Source organism: Acanthamoeba castellanii (genome assembly GCF_000313135.1).
Source record: "Acanthamoeba castellanii str. Neff unplaced genomic scaffold scf7180000084573, whole genome shotgun sequence".
NCBI lineage: Eukaryota > Discosea > Longamoebia > Acanthamoebidae > Acanthamoeba > Acanthamoeba castellanii.
Window position 1 is genome coordinate 175890 of NW_004457435.1, and position 15495 is coordinate 191384.

The following is a 15495-nucleotide window of genomic DNA, read 5'->3' on the forward strand; positions in this document are numbered from 1 at the left end:
ACATGGCACGCACGCACGCGGAACACGTCAGCATCAACGGCGTGAAACAGGAAGAGCAAGTGGGCGTACCATGATGAGGGTCTCGTAGCCGGCGATGTGGTTGAGCGGCGTGGACAAGAGGCCGTGCAGGTCCACATACACATTTCGCTTCTGAAGCTCGACATAGATCTGAACATTCCACGAATTCATGAGCGCTCGTGTGCGTGTGCGGTGGAGCGTCGTTTCTGCGCGACCATAGCATTGCCGGGTGCGCACCTCGTCGATGAACGACGCAAACCTATCCTTTTCCTTGCACTCCAGGAGCGTGTTGACTCCGTTCTGGAAATTATTTACATAGTCGCCATAGGCCTTGAAGAACGGTGCCTGGTTTTTAGCCCCACAGAACGACCCAAAAAATGTGTTAATAATTATTAATTCATCAATAATTATATTCTTTTTTTCAATAAAAATGAAGGGTAATATTATGAATTGTAATTTTAATATTGTAAAATAAATAAAACGAGAATTTAGTTACGGGGCGTACCATGGTGAGGAAGACCTCGCCGAGGCCGTCGTACTGGGGGCACCGGCCCTGGATGATCTCCAGCTGGTGCAGCATCTCGCTGTGGACCGTGAGCAGCGCCTGCGGACATGCCAACTCGTCAGCCAATTAAACAATCGATCAACCCTGAGCCAATGAGTGTGCGACGTCGACTTTCGATCAAAAAATAATTAAATTGCGGGGGGGGGTGAGTGCCTCGACGTTGCCGAAGATGGTCATCACTTCCTTGTCGGTGCACAAGGCCCTGTAGCCCTTGGTGTTCTCCTTCAGCGGCTTCATGTACTCCTTTACGATCAGCTGGAGGTTGGCGACGTATTGCTTCTCTCGCCTGAGCAGCTCCTTGAAGGCCTCGTTACGCGCCTTGAGCGGGCCTCGAACGTACAGCTCGCCTGCGCAACACGACATACCACACACGACACACACGACACACACATATGAGAAATTTGAGGCACGCACAGGCCCGGCCCGGCGTGGGACGGGGCTGCTGCGTACTGAATTCCTTGAATTGTTTGCGTGCGAGGTAGCCGCGGGTGACGGCCTGAATTTTGATGATCTGCCGCAGCCTGTGCTGCACCTTGATGAACTCGGTCAAGTCCTCCACCACTTTCTCCTGCATTTGCGGTGGATCGCGCGGAAAGAGAGTGTGAGTGCGCACGACACGCGCCACACGACATGCCTCACGACACGCACGAGACACGGCCGAGAGGCCCTACGTACGAGCCTGTTCTGGGCTTGGAGCGGAATGGGCTGCATCAGCTTCTTCTCCTCCAGCGAGGGAATGTATCGGTGCCTGGTGATCAGGTCCTCTGTCATGTGCGCACATGACACACACGACGCACAGGAGAGAGGGAGAGAGAGAGAGAGAAGCACAAAAGAATGAGGGCGCCGGCCTCAATCGATTTGAGCGAGGAGCGCTTTGGGGGAATTTAGACAATTACCGACTTGGTGGATGGCGTCGTCCTTGAGCTCCAGGGCGTGCAGGAGATTGTTCATCGTGCGGAAATAGGTCGACACGCCCATGCCGTACTGGTGGTGGAGTTGGGTGAACACACGAACACACAAACACACACACGCGCGCGCGCCCTGCCTGGCACGATGGGGCAAGCGTACCGGGTCGTTGATCTGTGACTGGAGCATGGCCTGATCGAGCGAAGGCAGCGTCTTTGTCTTCTTCTGTGTACGCGTCAGGTGAGTGATAGTCATATATACGACAATAAAGCGTGTGAACATATCAATGAAATGATATCTATGTACATTCATATTGTTTATATAAATAATAGTTTTAAAAAATATGTACACGGATATGGCTGTGATGCGTACCTTGTCGAGAACGGAACGCCGGGAGGGCCGGGGTTCCTCGGTCTTGGGCGACGATTTCGTCTGGCCTTTGGCTGATGACAGAGAAATGAGCGCAATGACCAGGAGCTCAGGAAAATGATAAAGGCAGTTATTGCGCGGTGCACGTACATAGCTCGGCTGTAGCTTGGCTGGAGATGAACGCGGACAACTTACCCGGCCTGCACCAGCCATACACGACACGCGACACACACGCATTAGCGCAAATTCTTTAAAATAAATATAAATTAATTAAATATAAATAGGAAGCCGTACTGCACAGGGATGATCCCGGCCTTGGTCTGTTGTTTGGGTCGCATCCGACAAAGGAGAGAATTGTTAGGGAGAAAAAAAAATAAACAAAAAGAATAAAAGAGCGAAAAGCGAAAAAAAAAAGAGCGAAGAGCGGCGGGGCGTACGGGGCTCTGCGGCCCACCGGAGTTGGAGAGCTTGTCGTGGATGACCACATCATTGGTGGACAGGGACGAGGAGATGGACGACCCCAGCGACACCGTGGCCGGCAGCTCCCTGCTCGTGGGCGCCGATGACGACGAGCCGCTCGGTTGCGGCGGCGGCGAGGTGGCGTAGAACGACACGGCCGGCGCGTGTGGCGACGAGAAGGAGCTGCTGCGCGGGGAGGCCGGCGGCGAGCTGTTGGCCAGGAACGGGTTGGAGTTGCCGCGCATGCGGGGCGAGATGGGCGTGTTGGGCGCCGAGGTGGTGCTCGATTCGGTGTAGGTACGCGCCTTGGTGGGGACCGTGGGGGAGCCGGCCGAGAGGGTCGATGGCGGAAGGCCGCCGGGCGACGATGACAGCTGGCCGCCGCCGGGGCTGGAGAGCGACGGCGACGACGAGCCGCGGCTGGGCGGGAGCGGCAGCGCCGAACGCGCGGAGATGGGCTTCAGCGCCACGCCCGACAGGTCCGACGGTTGGACCTTGGCCGGCAGCTTCGATAGAACTGCGCGCGCCATGTCAGCCTCACTGCGGTGATGAACACAGGCGTGTGTGCGTGTGCGGTCGTGTGCGTGTCGTGTCATACGTGTGTCGTGCGTCCGCGTACCGCTCTCTTTGGGCTTGTCCCTATCGACCTTCTTCACCTCTTTGTCTTTCTCCACCTTCTTCTCCTTCTCCACCTTCTTCTTCTCGCTGCAATCGCACACACGACACACGACACACGACACACGACACGCATCAGTCGTTAACCGAACCGCACACGGACAAGTGCACTCAGTGGCACCCAGACAACACACGGGCTCGCGAGTGAGACGAACCTCTTCGGCTGCTTCCCGCCGGTGCCGGCGTGTTCGCTGGGCGGCTGCCCGCAGCGCATGCATCCGTCGCCCTTCTTGCGCCATGCCGGCGGCGCCTGGAACTCGACGCAGGCCGCCGCCTGCTGGGCCGCGGCCTGGTCGCGCAGCAGCAGCGTGAGGCCTCGAAGTTGGGGAGGCGTTGATGGGGGGGGGAGTACAAGTTGCCTGACGGGGGTGGGACCCGCGGTCATGCCAGGCATGGGCAGCGAACCCGTGCGCGGTACCGCTGGCGACTTTGACATCTGGAGGCGATCCATCCATCCATCCATCCATTCATCCAGATCAGTCTCTCCTCATCGCAAAAGCCCCCTCGGCCGTAAAAGAAAATAATAATACAACAAAAGTAAGGCAGCAGGGAGGGATCGATGAACAAAGACGACTTTTGCACCTCTTTTTTGCGCTTCTTGTGTAGTTCCGTCCAAGCAAGAGAGGACGAACAAGAGAAACCGAAGGATGGGTTCGGGCTTGTCTTCTTGTTCTCTGTCTGCGCTATCGCCCGCCACAAGGGCAACGGCGCAAAATTATGATAATAAACAGCTTATTGTTTTAATTTCACAGCAATTAATTTCACCTCATGCATACCTCACATTCCTGGAGATAAAACTGAGGCTACAAACAAACAAGGCTTTATTTGTTTGATCATTCATTCAACCTGCAACCTCTATGCCCTTGTTGTTGCTGCATGGTGCTTGGTAGATGGTCAGTCACAGAATTTTGGAGTGTAGACACTGAATGTGAACTGACGCTCACGCTCACACAAGCCACACTGTGCAGAGACAAGCAAACCAATCAGCTGAGGTACAACATTGATGCATGCCAAACGGTGTAGTGGAGAAGGTCGTACGGCAACAGCGTTCTTGTTGAGCACGTCGTCTGCAATGGGTGGCGAGCGGTCAACCCCAGGCGGCAGCGGCGGACCCGAATAGAACTGGTGAGGAATGCGCAGGCCAAGCTCTGATGTGCACAAAACAACCAAGAAAAGGTCAGTGAGGTCAACCTTGACTTGTGAAGAACGAGGCAGGAGCTTCTTCTTCGTCTACACTTCCTAGGTCACCTTCAGCCAGCTTCTGGTCGCTCATCCAGCTTGGGGCACCGTTGGCACGAAACAGGGCGAGTGTCTCGCGCACTGTTGCCGTCCGTGGCACATCAAACTCGTACTGTTTGCGCACCCTTGGTTGTTGGGGAGAAAAGATGAAAAGATGGAGAGCAAAACAGATTAGGGCTCTTCACGGTGAAGGGGATGAAGCTTCGGCAGCATCATCGGCCGTTGTGCACCAAGGACGGTTGCCGTTGTCCTCGTAGGTCTCGACCTTGAAGTGGAGAGGAGCGTCCATTACCTGCACAGCGATCGCGTAATGCTGGTGTGTTTATGATTCATTTATTGTTGCAGGCTACAATTCGGCGAACCTCGACTGTGGCCACCACGCCCGCACACACGGGCACATCCACGCTAGTCGTAAACACCAAAGCCTCTGGGCCGGTTGCTACTGAAGGTGAACTTACGCTCACACAAGCCACACTGGAGAGACAAACAAACCAAGTCAATGTCCGTAATGGCGACACAAGAGAGAGGTCGGATATTCCAAACAAGTGCAGACGAGGTGTAGGTCAGGAAACGTACGTCGACGACCTTGCTGTCGAGCACGTCGTCTGCGATGGGTGGTGAGTCGTCAACCCCCGGCGATAGCGACGGACGCGAAGAGAGCGAGCGAGGAATGTGCAGGCCAAGCTCTGCGTACAAGGTTGCGTGGTCACTACTTTGAAGGAAGCAAGAGCTTTGTCTTCTATTAAAGGGTGGGTGGGTTACCTTGAGCGAGCTTCTGGTCGCTCATCCAGCTCGGGGCACCATTCGCACGGAACAGAGCGAGCGCCTCGCGCACCGTTGCCGTCCGTGGCACGTCAAGCTCGTAGTTTTTGCGCACCCTTTGTTGTTGGGGAGAAAAGATGGCGAGCTACAGATTAGCGCTTTCACCTTGTGCGGGGGGGCGTAATGGTAGTGAACGTACCAAGGATGATTGCCGCGGTCCTCGTAGGTCTCGACCTTGAAGTGGAGAGGAGCGTCCATGGCCTGCACACGAGATGAGAAGAGTAATAAAAAGAAGTGAAAAAAAAAACAGCGCCAACTACTTCCGTTGGCCTGCAGGCCAGGTTGTGTCCAGCAAGAAGAGAGAAGTTGATGCAAACGTCAGCATCGACGCTTTATTGTAGAGCTGGGGGGGAAGGCTCGTTGCACGCTCTGCGAGCTTGTCGCAGGTGTTGAAAACTTAGAGCTGAGCCAAGACAGCCTCGGCGGAGGTCACCTGGAGGCTGAGTAGAACGAGCCAGAGCGCGAAGCGAGTCAGTACTGACAGGAGGACTCAAGCAAGACTTCTTCTTCTTCTCGAAAGGGGCGAGGAAGAGAGCAAGGTGGCACTTACTCATTGGGGGCGTTCTCGATGTTCTCCTTGACGATCTTGCCATTGTCAACGATGAGCGAGTACCTCCTGCAGCGCTTGCCGAGACCGGCAGCGCTGAGGTCGAGCTCCTTGTCGACCAGCTTGGTGAAGGAGCTGTCCCAGTCGGCCACCAGAGTGATGTTGTTGGCCTTGAGCGACTCGCCCCACGCCTTCATCACGAAGGGATCGTTCACCGACCTGTTATGTTGCAAACAGAGACGCGTGGTGTGAGGCCAGAGCTGTGAAGAGAGCGAGCAGGACGAGGCTGAGGGGAAGGCATACACGCAGACGACGTTGTCAACGCCCTTGGCCTTGAACTTGTCGGCCGAGTCGACGTAGCCGGGAACGTGCCTGCTGGTGCAGACGGGGGTGAAGGCGCCGGGGAGACCGAACACCACAACCTGATTGAACAATCCGAGGTAGGTCACCAACGATTTTGAGTGGCGAATTGAGATTGAGGGGTGTGTACCTTCTTGCCCTTGAAGAGATCGGTGAGCGACAGGTCCTTACCATCAACGGCCTTCAAATTGGCCTGGCCCTCGAGCAGGTTCTGGCCCACAGCGTAGGAGCGAGCGAAGAGAGCCTGGCTGCCGCGCACTGCGAGCGTACAATTCATTAATATCTCGATCAAAATTGCATTGCATCTGGTTGATCCAGTCCATGTCGTGCAATATGCTAACAAGAGAACATGCTTAGTGTGCTTACCAGTGGTTTGCCTGGCGGCGACAGTGAAGGCGGTGCGAGAAACAGAGGCGGTGCGGTTCATCTTTCGTGTAGTGTTTGCCTGGCGGTAAAACTATGGATTACTGTCGGCACTTGAGGTGGATTTCTCTTTTGATTTTTCATTTTATTTTTGATTAATGCACAAAATGGCTAACTGCGAGCGTACTTCTGTCGCATTCGCTCGGCCACCTTCTTGTTTCTCTCAACATCATCCCGTCGCCGCTCCTCTCTCATTTGCGCTTCCGCGTCTACCTCCTCCGATTTCTTCTTGGGACTCGGATTATCGTGGTGTGATGTCGATTTTGTGGATCCAGAGTGCGTCTTCACCTTCTTGTTCTTCTTTGCCTTTCTGTCTCTGTCTTCAGAGTCATCGTCGCGCGTGTCCTGCTTGTGGTCGAGATGGTACTTCTTGCGCATGCGTTCGCCTGCCCTTCGCGTATCAGTGATTACCTGCTCCTTGCGTCTGCGCTCCATCGCCTCCGCCAAGCTCTCGGTCGTGTGCGCCAGCTTGTCGTTCATGTCCTCCAGCACGTTATCCCCTACGCGATCATCTTCGTCGCTGTCCGAATCGTCCCTGAGTGCCTTCGCCACGGATGATCCCATTTATCTGTGATTGTGCAGCTAAGCTGTGTAAAAACACAGCTCGATTAGCTTGTTGGCTTCTGTGCGGGCTGCTTCTGATCCCGCAAATCAGATGTTGCCAACTTCTGCCAAAGTTCCACTTCCTCGGCCACAAAAAAGTAGAAGACGAAAAGGCGTCATAATTGCCTTTCCTTACCCTCGTCTGTCGTGCGTCCTCTTCTTCTTCTTCCTCAACCCCCTCCATCCTCGGCTGCGTGCACGCGAGCTGAGCCACACGCACCTCCAGGCGGCCGTTCTTGGCGGCGTTGAGCCACTTCATCTCGGCCTCCCTGAAGTCGATCTCGCCGTTGATGAACAGCACCGGCAGGTCGCCCACCGACTTCATGTGCTCGTCGTAGTCCTCGCCGGCCATCAACTCCTGTACTCAGGTTGGACACATAGCGAATAAATGCGAGTTTTTTTCCATGTATATATTTTTATATAAAAAGAGACAAAGACACGAACTTATCATATTTCTTGTTAATTTATTTTAGTATGTTGAAATATAAAAATAATAATTCAAAAAAAAAATGTGGTACCACGATGTCGGGCCAGCAGTCGAGGAAGACGCCTGTTCGGAGGAAGAGCTCGTTCATGGCCTCGTCCTCAACCTGGGCATAGAGGGGATAGGACTTGTGGAACTGCTTTACCAGCGTAGCCTTGGTCCTACCGCGTCCGTCGTGTGCGACAGTGAGTGCGCGTGTGCGTGTGCGTGTGCGTGTGCGTGTGCGCGTGCGCGTTGTTGGGTGGGTGGCAGCGTACTTGCGGGACACGAGCTTGTAGTAGCGCGTCATCCAGTTGAGCATCGTCCTGCTGTTCTTCATGTCCGTGCCCGTTTGTCCAATGATCAAGCCCCTAATGTTACACCAGTTACGCAGTGCATCGCGTGTCGTGTGTGGTGTGCGCGTGGGTGTGTGCGTGCCGTGTGGTAGCAGGTGTGCGTAAGTCATGGCCGTACCTGCACATGTCGAGGTGGCGCGCGCCAAAGGTCATGGCGATATATCCGCCCATCGAACCGCCCATCACGAACGCGCGCTTCGAGGGAACCAGGTTGTTCACGGCCTCGGCAATCGCCTCCATAGCTGCGCGTGTGCGTGTGCGTGTCGTGTGTGTGCCGCGTGTGTCATGAGCCTTCCGCAGGCCTGGAGGCGAGCGGCCCAGAGAGCGTACCAGAGTCCATGGTCAGCTTCTCGCGGTACCGGGAGGCGTGTCCGGGCATGTCGAGCGAAATGGCGTAGTACCCTCGCTATCCACGTGGCAACGCGTCAGCCAAAGTGCCACGTGGAACGCAAGCATGGTGCGAGAAATGCCAAGGATATGCACCTGCGCCAGCGCTGGGCCGAGAAGAGCCCAGTTTCTGCGCGTTCCTGACGCGCCGTGGATCATCACGATCGCCTATTGGCGGCGTGTCGTGTCGTTGGTCGTTGGTCGTGTCGTTGGTCGTGTCGTTGGTCGTGTCGTTGGTCGTGTCGTTGGTCGTGTCGTTGGTCGTGTCGTTGGTCGTGTCGTTGGTCGTGTCGTTGGTCGTGTCGTTGGTCGTGTCGTTGGTCGTGTCGTTGGTCGTGTCGTGTCGTGTCGTGTCGTGGTGCGCTCTCGGGCGTACGGGATCTTCGGGGTTGCCCCAGGCGTCGTAGGTGCGGGAGTACTCGACCGAGGAGAGGCGGCTGAAGCACGTCTCGCACAATCGCTGGACCGTGTCGTACTCCAGCTCCGCGGGCGGGAGCAGCCACCAGTCCGTGCACCTGCGACACGCATTGCACTTCTTCAGGCAAAAGCCACAACACTCGCACAACGCGACACAACACGCACAACACGACACGGCACACGACGCCACACAACACACACGAGACGCTAAGGCTCGTACGGGTGACAAAAGATGTGGCCGCAGCCGCGGCAGTGGTGTCGGCGCAGGAGGAAGCTGAAGGGCGTCTGGCAGCAGTAGCACGCCGGCTCCTCCTCGTCCGGCACCCATCGCGGCCGCACCGCGGGCGGCAACACTGCGGAGCACCGCGCGGCGTCGAACACAGTGTACTGTCAGTCTCTTGCTTGCTTGCTTGCTAGCCATTGGTGCGATGGCGTGAACATGTTAACGTCTCAACGAATGAAAAGAAGACGAAGAAAAGAGCCAAGGGGAGGAGAGTGGGTTACCCTTGCGGCTCACGTCTTCCTCGACCGAAAAGGGTTGCTCTGACTCGGTGGCCACGTCTGTCAGTGTTCAGGGTGGGGTGAAAAATTAGTACTACTCAAATAAAAGATATTTGTTTCAGATTTGGCGGCACCAGGTGGCTTGGTGGTGGCAGTTGCGGCCTCCTCTGTCCTGGGGCTCTCTATGGTGGTGGTCTCTTCTTCTTCAAGCATGGCCGGTGCAAAGGAATGGTGTGTGGCTTGCTGTGACCCTCTACCAACGTTTCTTTTTTGAATTATAAAGAAAAGAAAAGGCAACCGAAAAGTGGACAAAGAAAAAGGCGAAGAAAATCATAATGTGAAAAAAAAAACGAAGGATGAGGAACAAAGTGCGCGGAGTGGCGTAGTTGACATCTTCATCATCATCATCTCTTTGTCTCTTTATTGCACGACAGGCCATGGAAGCAACGGGTGAGGGTCGAGGCAACGGCGATGAAATCAATGCTGCTTGCGCGGTGCAGCTCCCCTCTGGAGAGCAAAGCGACGAGGCGGAGGAGAGGAGCAAGGCGGAAGCGGAGGGCTACGTGCGGGCTGCGAGCGTGGCGGAGGTCAAGGCGGCGCCCAGCCGCAAGTGGAAGTGCCTCCAGGTCGAGAAGCGCAGCGTCACCTTCTTCCACCAAGACGACCACATCTACGCCCTGGACAGGTACTTTTTATTTATCTATTTATCTATTAATCTATTTATCTATTTATTTATCTATTAGTAGGAACAATCCACCTTGCCAATCTTTATTATTTGTTTGTTTTTATTGATATATTAAAAAATCAAATTAGTTGGTGCTATCACAATGGCGGGGGCCTGATGAGGGGCGACATCGAGGACTTCGGGGGACGACTCGCCGTGCGATGTCCGCTCCACTCCTACCGGTACCCTGACCACTCTCTGGCGTGTGTGCGTGTGTGTCGTGTGTCATGTGTTCGTGTGTGCTCATCGGCGAACAATGTCGGTGGGGCTTCGCTGCAGGATTGCGTTGGAGACGGGCGAGGGCCTGTACATGGGAATGATCGGGGGCGTCAAGTCCAAGGGCGTAAAGCAACGGGTCCACCCCGTCAAGATCATCGGCGATCACGTCTACATCAAGGTACTCATGACACGACACGACACACGACACACTCACACACGCGACGGCACACGGCACACGGCACCGCACACACACGCAACCTCGACCTCTAGCACCACTCACTTGCACTCAACATGACATCAGATCTCGAAACCGAAGCAGACGAACACACCAGAGGTGCAGTCGGACTGCTATCAGTTCATTCGCGGCTAGCAGCAAAATTAAATAAATAAATAAAAGGAGAAAAAGAATATTTACAAAAAGAAATTGAGATGGTGATGCGAACGAGCCACAGATGGGGCGGAGTAGGAGTGCAGACCCTGCTGCAGGGCACGAGGGCGCAGCGCGCTACAGTGCTGCTCATGGGGAGGAGCACGGCGGAAGCGGCAAAGGGGATGGGACTGCCGCGGCTCTACGCGAGCGGATACCCGACCGCATCGACTCGCCGCGGCGAAGACCCCGTGTGGCTACGGCCCGACAAGCCCACCACAGAGTCGAAAAAGAAGCAGCACGACGTACCTCCCCAAGATCGCACCAAAATCTCCATCCAATTCATTAATCCAATTAATCAACATTTATTTGCACATTATTTAATTTATTTAATTTATTAATTTTATTGGTAACGAATTAACATTGTTTTAATGGTTTCATATTAATTTGTATTTTTTTGTAGAATAAAAACAGGTTTATTGATCGGATCCGAGTGCGAGTGAAGGCTGGCGATGGCGGGAACGGTTGCGTGGCCTTCTTCCGTGACAATCGGGTGACGGAGGGACCGCCCGAGGGCGGAGACGGCGGCCCGGGTACTGTGCCGATCCCGCTGCTGCTGCTTCATTCACATGTCTCATCGGCCGCTGACTGTTTGCTTGGACAGGCGGAGACGTCATCGTGATGGCGACGTCCGAGGAGCGCAACCTGGGCAACGTGGGCGGCTCAGTTCGAGTAAGCCTCGTCACACACCACACACGACCACGCACACACACGCACACGCACTCACGTGGACTATTCCAGGCCGAGAGCGGTCGACCGGGAGGAAGCAACATGCACGGCAAGACGGGCGAGCTGTTCACGATCAAAGTGCCGGTGGGACGGTGGTGAAGCAGCTTCCTCTGCAAAGGGACACGGGCGAGGAGGTACACTCCACCACTCCATCGCGCATGCATACTATTTCTTTTCTTTGCCATTTTCCACACAATTTCTGATCGTTGTTGTTGTTGTGCGACGACGGCAGGTGGTGGTCTTGGCAGACCTGGAGAAGGACGGTGACAGCATCACGGTGGCGAAAGGCGGCAAGGGCGGAAAGTACGCAGACGGCTACCTCCACCTCGCTCCACTCTTACATTTGATCAACTGTCGTGTGTGTGTGTGTGTGTGTGTGGTGTGAAGGGGTAATCGGCATTTCAAGTCGAGCACACATCGCTCGCCCAAGTTCGCGCAGGACGGCGAAGCCGGCGAGGAGAAGATGGTCGAGCTGGAACTCAAACTGCTGGCCCAAATCGGCCTTGTAGGCTTTCCCAACGCAGGTACCTCCGAGCTACACGCTGTGCGTGTGCATGTGCGGTGGTGCGTGTGCGTGTGCGGAGCTTAATGAATATGAGGCTCAACAGGCAAGTCGACGATGCTCAACGCGATATCGCGAGCGCGGTCGAAGATTGCCAGCTACGCGTTCACGACCCTCTTCCCGATGCTGGGTGTGGTCGAGTTCGACGACTACACGCGAATGACGGTGGCCGATCTGCCTGGCATCATCGACGGCGCGCACGAGAACCGCGGGCTGGGGCTTGCCTTCCTTCGTCACATCGAAAGAACCAAGGTTAGTACAAACCACACACACACACACACCACACACACACGCACACACACACACACGCACACACACACCACACACACACACAATTGCACACGCATACACCACACAAACGCTCAACCACTTGCACGTGTCATGTGATGGCAGGTGCTGTGCTATGTGCTGGACTTCTCGGGCAAGGGCACGGACCAGGCCGTGGAGCAGTACGAGGCCCTGCGGTTCGAGCTCGAGTGCTACCAGCCGGGCATGACCAGCCGCCCATCCGTGGTCGCCGCCAACAAGATGGACCTCCCCAACTCCCAGGCCAACTTCGACTACTTCCAGGTACCTGATTATTATTTATTATTTATTTATTATTTTATCAAATATTCTTATTCTGCTAATTATTATTGTTATGATTATTTATGAATTATTATGAATTCTCTTGTGCGCAGGCGTACTTGAAGGACAAGGGAATCCAGACGCCCAGCTTCGCTGTATCGGCAGAGACTGGTCAGGGCCTGGAGGAGCTTCTGCTCACCCTTCGTCGCCAGGTCTTGTCGTCACCTCTCCAGAAGCCGCAACAGCAGCCCACAAGTACTACAACACCCAGCATCAGTGCGCAGTGATGTTCACTAAACAAAAAAGAATTTGAGATATTTGCATACATTTTACTGTTCTTGGACAGACATTCCGCAGTAGCTGTGCGCATTCCATTCCAGGGCAGCTGAAAAAAAGAAAGATCTGTGCTGGTTTCGTTCCTCAACGAACAGGCGAAGGAAGAACAGAAGAGATGGGGAACTGGACGTCGACGGATCAGGCAAAGGGAAAGCGGTCGAACCTGCCCATAACGGAGGAGGAATGGAACAAACACGAGGGCAACAACTACGTCATCTTCCCGCACTATCTCGAAGATGCCGATGACGCCGGCGATCGCTCTGGCGATGAAGGCAACGGTCGACTTCGAAGAGGCCCAAGATGGTCGCACATCGAAGCCGTCTTGCAGCGCAAGATTGAAGATGTCGATCAATTCGAAAAAGGTGCTTTTGTATTTAGTATTTTGTATTTTGTAATTATTTATTGGTTTTTATGATGGCGTACGGAATTTTTTCTTTTTTTCAACAACAGATAAATAACAAAATACATTTTTTCCTGATATTTTAATTAAAATGCAGCGCTGGCGGACTTGGCGTGCCGCGAGGTGCACTGCTTCTTCTTTCAGGAGTTCTACTCCAAGCCCAGCGACGAGGCCAAGCGCTTCTTCGACGTCATCCTCCCCACCATTCAGCGCCTGGCCCTCCGGTACCCACCGCCCAGCTTCATGTCGTGTGTCGTGTCGTGTGTGTCGTGCGTGTCGTGTGTGTGTCGTGTGTGTGTCGTGTGTGTCGTGTGTCCCGGTGCTTATGTTGTGCACTGCAGGCTGCCGGAGCTCTTCCCCGTGGACCAGCGCGTGCCGCTCCTTCTGCAGCAGCGCAACGACAAAGTCGTACTCACGCAGGTGCGCCTGGACAACCACTGATCTCGGTCTGGCCCGTCCTCAGCCCATTCATGGAGTCCTCTATTTTCTCTCTCTATTTTCTCTATTTTCTCTTTTAAAAAGGAACAATGCGCGTGCCTGCTGGCGTGCTCGTTTATGGGCGCGTTGTGGATCGGCCCCATCTTCTACGCCAAGCAGGCCTTCCATGGTACGTTGTGTGTGCGATGATGCGTGTGCGGTGGTGCGTGTGTGTCGTGTGCGTGTCGTGTGTGTGTGTCGTGCGCTTACGTTTAGGGGGAAACGCGCAGAGTTCGACGTTCAGATGCTGTTCGTCGCCACCTTCGGTCCCGGCGTGGGCAAGCTACAGTCCGTGCTCCACTACTTTGACCGTCTCAGCGAATCCAGTACGCCTCGACCACCGCACATGTCGCACACACCCGCACACACCACACACGCGACCGTCGCACACACCGCACATGCACACACCGCACACGCGTCACCGCACACACCGCACACGGACTAACAAGTGTCGACGCAGTTCCGCCGGGCAAGGTGACGTTCCGGCGCCAGGTGCTGGGCAAGCGGGACGTGCCCAACTGGGCCAAGAGCACCCGCCCCATTCGCCCGATCAAGGTCGACCCCCGGGGCAAGATCGAGGACGCCGACACCCCGTTCCACGCCGACTTTGCCAACAAATACATTGGCGGCGGCGTACTCAGCAGGGTAAGCCACCGCACACGCGCACCGCACTCGCACGACCGCACGCACGGCACACGCACCGCACGCACAGCACACGCACTCACGACAATGGGACAGGGCTGTGTTCAGGAGGAGATCCTGTTTGTACTGAAGCCCGAGTGTCTGGTCTCCATGTACGCACGGCACATGGAGCTGCTTTGCTGAATTTTGGTCCTAACGGTGTGGTGTGTGTGTGTTGTGTGTTGTGTGTGTGTTGTGTGTGTGTGTGTGTGTCGCGTGTGGTGAATGGTCGCAGGCTGCTGTGTCCTGTGATGGAGGATAACGAGGTGATCTTCATTCACGGGGCGGAGCGGTTCAGCGACTACCAGGGCTACGCCCGCACTCTGGCCTTCGGCGGCGACTATGTCGACACCAAGAGGTGCGCCCACTGCTCATCGCATGGCACGCGCAGCACGCAACCGGCAGCGACCAACACGAATTTTTTAAAATATAAAGAACGGAGGAGGGCGACATCGACAACGTGATTGTGGCGGTCGACGCCATCGTCGCGTGGGGCGACATTCAGTGGCTCCCCGCCAGCTTGCTCAGGTACCCTTTTCGCTTTTCGCTTTTTTCGTCGCTTTTCGCTCTTTCGCTCACTTCTTCTCTTTCGCTCTTTCTTTTCAGGGATCTGAACAAGATGTACTGTTCGTGTTGGGACCCCACGAACGCCATCCCCGGACACCCGCTCGCCACCGGGAACTGGGGCTGCGGAGGTACGCACGCGTACACACGACACACACCGCACACACGGCACACACCGCACTGACACACGCGCGCGTGCGTGCAGCGTTCGGCGGGGACAAGTCGCTGAAGGCGGTGCAGCAGATGATGGCCGCGTCGCAGGCCGAGCGCGATATGGAGTACTTCACCTTTGGCGAAAAGTACGCCGGCCGCACCCTTGAGGACTGGCTCCTCGAGCTCAACCGCTTCGTCGTCGAACACAACCTCAGCGTCGGTATGCCTTCACACACCGCACCCACCGCACACACCGCACACACCCGCACACACCGCACACGCCGCACGCAACGCACACACCGCATGACACGAGGCTGAGTGAAGAGTGTAAATATTTGCAGGGGACCTGTACAAGGTGATCACGGGTGGCCACGGGGCCAACGTGTTCGAGGCCATCTTCAAGCACGGCGGTGCGAGGAACGCCGCCAGCGACAACGAACCCGACAACAACAACGACGACGAAGACGAGACAGACGAAGGTGGCGAAGACAACGAAGAGGAGGAACAGCAACCGCAGCAGCAGCAACAATGAGAAACACGCGTGCG

The 15495-nt window shown here is 55.4% G+C and overlaps 7 protein-coding genes across 7 annotated transcripts; 3 read left to right on the forward strand and 4 right to left on the reverse strand.

Moving 5' to 3' along the window:
- Positions 1 to 33: 33 nt before the first annotated feature.
- On the reverse strand, positions 34 to 3377 carry ACA1_043580 (calmodulinbinding protein, putative; the record flags this gene model as incomplete). The annotated part of the gene is made up of 15 exons (XM_004338892.1): positions 34 to 168; positions 256 to 363; positions 524 to 622; positions 743 to 930; positions 1034 to 1151; positions 1259 to 1347; positions 1480 to 1567; positions 1652 to 1714; positions 1862 to 1932; positions 2009 to 2058; positions 2153 to 2178; positions 2296 to 2834; positions 2937 to 3022; positions 3148 to 3281; positions 3345 to 3377. 15 exons carry the CDS (start codon positions 3375 to 3377, stop codon positions 34 to 36), a joined length of 1827 nt encoding a protein of 608 aa, XP_004338940.1.
- A 1259-nt stretch (positions 3378 to 4636) lies between these two features.
- ACA1_043590 (uncharacterized protein) lies at positions 4637 to 5251 on the reverse strand (the record flags this gene model as incomplete). Its single annotated transcript, XM_004338893.1, has 4 exons — positions 4637 to 4705; positions 4808 to 4917; positions 4994 to 5109; positions 5193 to 5251. 4 exons carry the CDS (start codon positions 5249 to 5251, stop codon positions 4637 to 4639), a joined length of 354 nt encoding a protein of 117 aa, XP_004338941.1.
- A 348-nt stretch (positions 5252 to 5599) lies between these two features.
- Positions 5600 to 6387, reverse strand: ACA1_043600 (Peroxiredoxin2F, mitochondrial, putative; the record flags this gene model as incomplete). Its single annotated transcript, XM_004338894.1, has 4 exons — positions 5600 to 5819; positions 5904 to 6022; positions 6091 to 6218; positions 6327 to 6387. The coding sequence occupies 4 exons, from the start codon at positions 6385 to 6387 to the stop codon at positions 5600 to 5602; spliced, it is 528 nt and encodes a 175-aa protein (XP_004338942.1).
- Positions 6388 to 6494: 107 nt separating this feature from the next.
- On the reverse strand, positions 6495 to 8936 carry ACA1_043610 (FYVE zinc finger domain containing protein; the record flags this gene model as incomplete). Its single annotated transcript, XM_004338895.1, has 10 exons — positions 6495 to 6926; positions 7123 to 7176; positions 7207 to 7344; positions 7505 to 7631; positions 7728 to 7820; positions 7924 to 8047; positions 8136 to 8211; positions 8289 to 8360; positions 8569 to 8707; positions 8830 to 8936. Coding segments are annotated over 10 exons (1362 nt in total), but the record flags the coding sequence as incomplete, so codon positions are not given.
- Positions 8937 to 9547: 611 nt separating this feature from the next.
- Positions 9548 to 10423, forward strand: ACA1_043620 (2fe2s domain containing protein; the record flags this gene model as incomplete). The annotated part of the gene is made up of 4 exons (XM_004338896.1): positions 9548 to 9795; positions 9924 to 10016; positions 10114 to 10231; positions 10355 to 10423. The coding sequence occupies 4 exons, from the start codon at positions 9548 to 9550 to the stop codon at positions 10421 to 10423; spliced, it is 528 nt and encodes a 175-aa protein (XP_004338944.1).
- Positions 10424 to 10482: 59 nt separating this feature from the next.
- On the forward strand, positions 10483 to 12625 carry ACA1_043630 (Obg family GTPase CgtA, putative; the record flags this gene model as incomplete). The annotated part of the gene is made up of 10 exons (XM_004338897.1): positions 10483 to 10725; positions 10926 to 11013; positions 11085 to 11152; positions 11222 to 11293; positions 11314 to 11343; positions 11442 to 11512; positions 11597 to 11733; positions 11818 to 12023; positions 12165 to 12341; positions 12452 to 12625. 10 exons carry the CDS (start codon positions 10483 to 10485, stop codon positions 12623 to 12625), a joined length of 1266 nt encoding a protein of 421 aa, XP_004338945.1.
- Positions 12626 to 12789: 164 nt separating this feature from the next.
- ACA1_043640 (poly ADP-ribose glycohydrolase (PARG) protein, putative) lies at positions 12790 to 15481 on the forward strand (the record flags this gene model as incomplete). Its single annotated transcript, XM_004338898.1, has 12 exons — positions 12790 to 13036; positions 13172 to 13298; positions 13416 to 13494; positions 13597 to 13681; positions 13782 to 13877; positions 14012 to 14196; positions 14290 to 14345; positions 14468 to 14590; positions 14668 to 14760; positions 14839 to 14927; positions 15002 to 15169; positions 15291 to 15481. The coding sequence occupies 12 exons, from the start codon at positions 12790 to 12792 to the stop codon at positions 15479 to 15481; spliced, it is 1539 nt and encodes a 512-aa protein (XP_004338946.1).
- Positions 15482 to 15495: the final 14 nt, after the last annotated feature.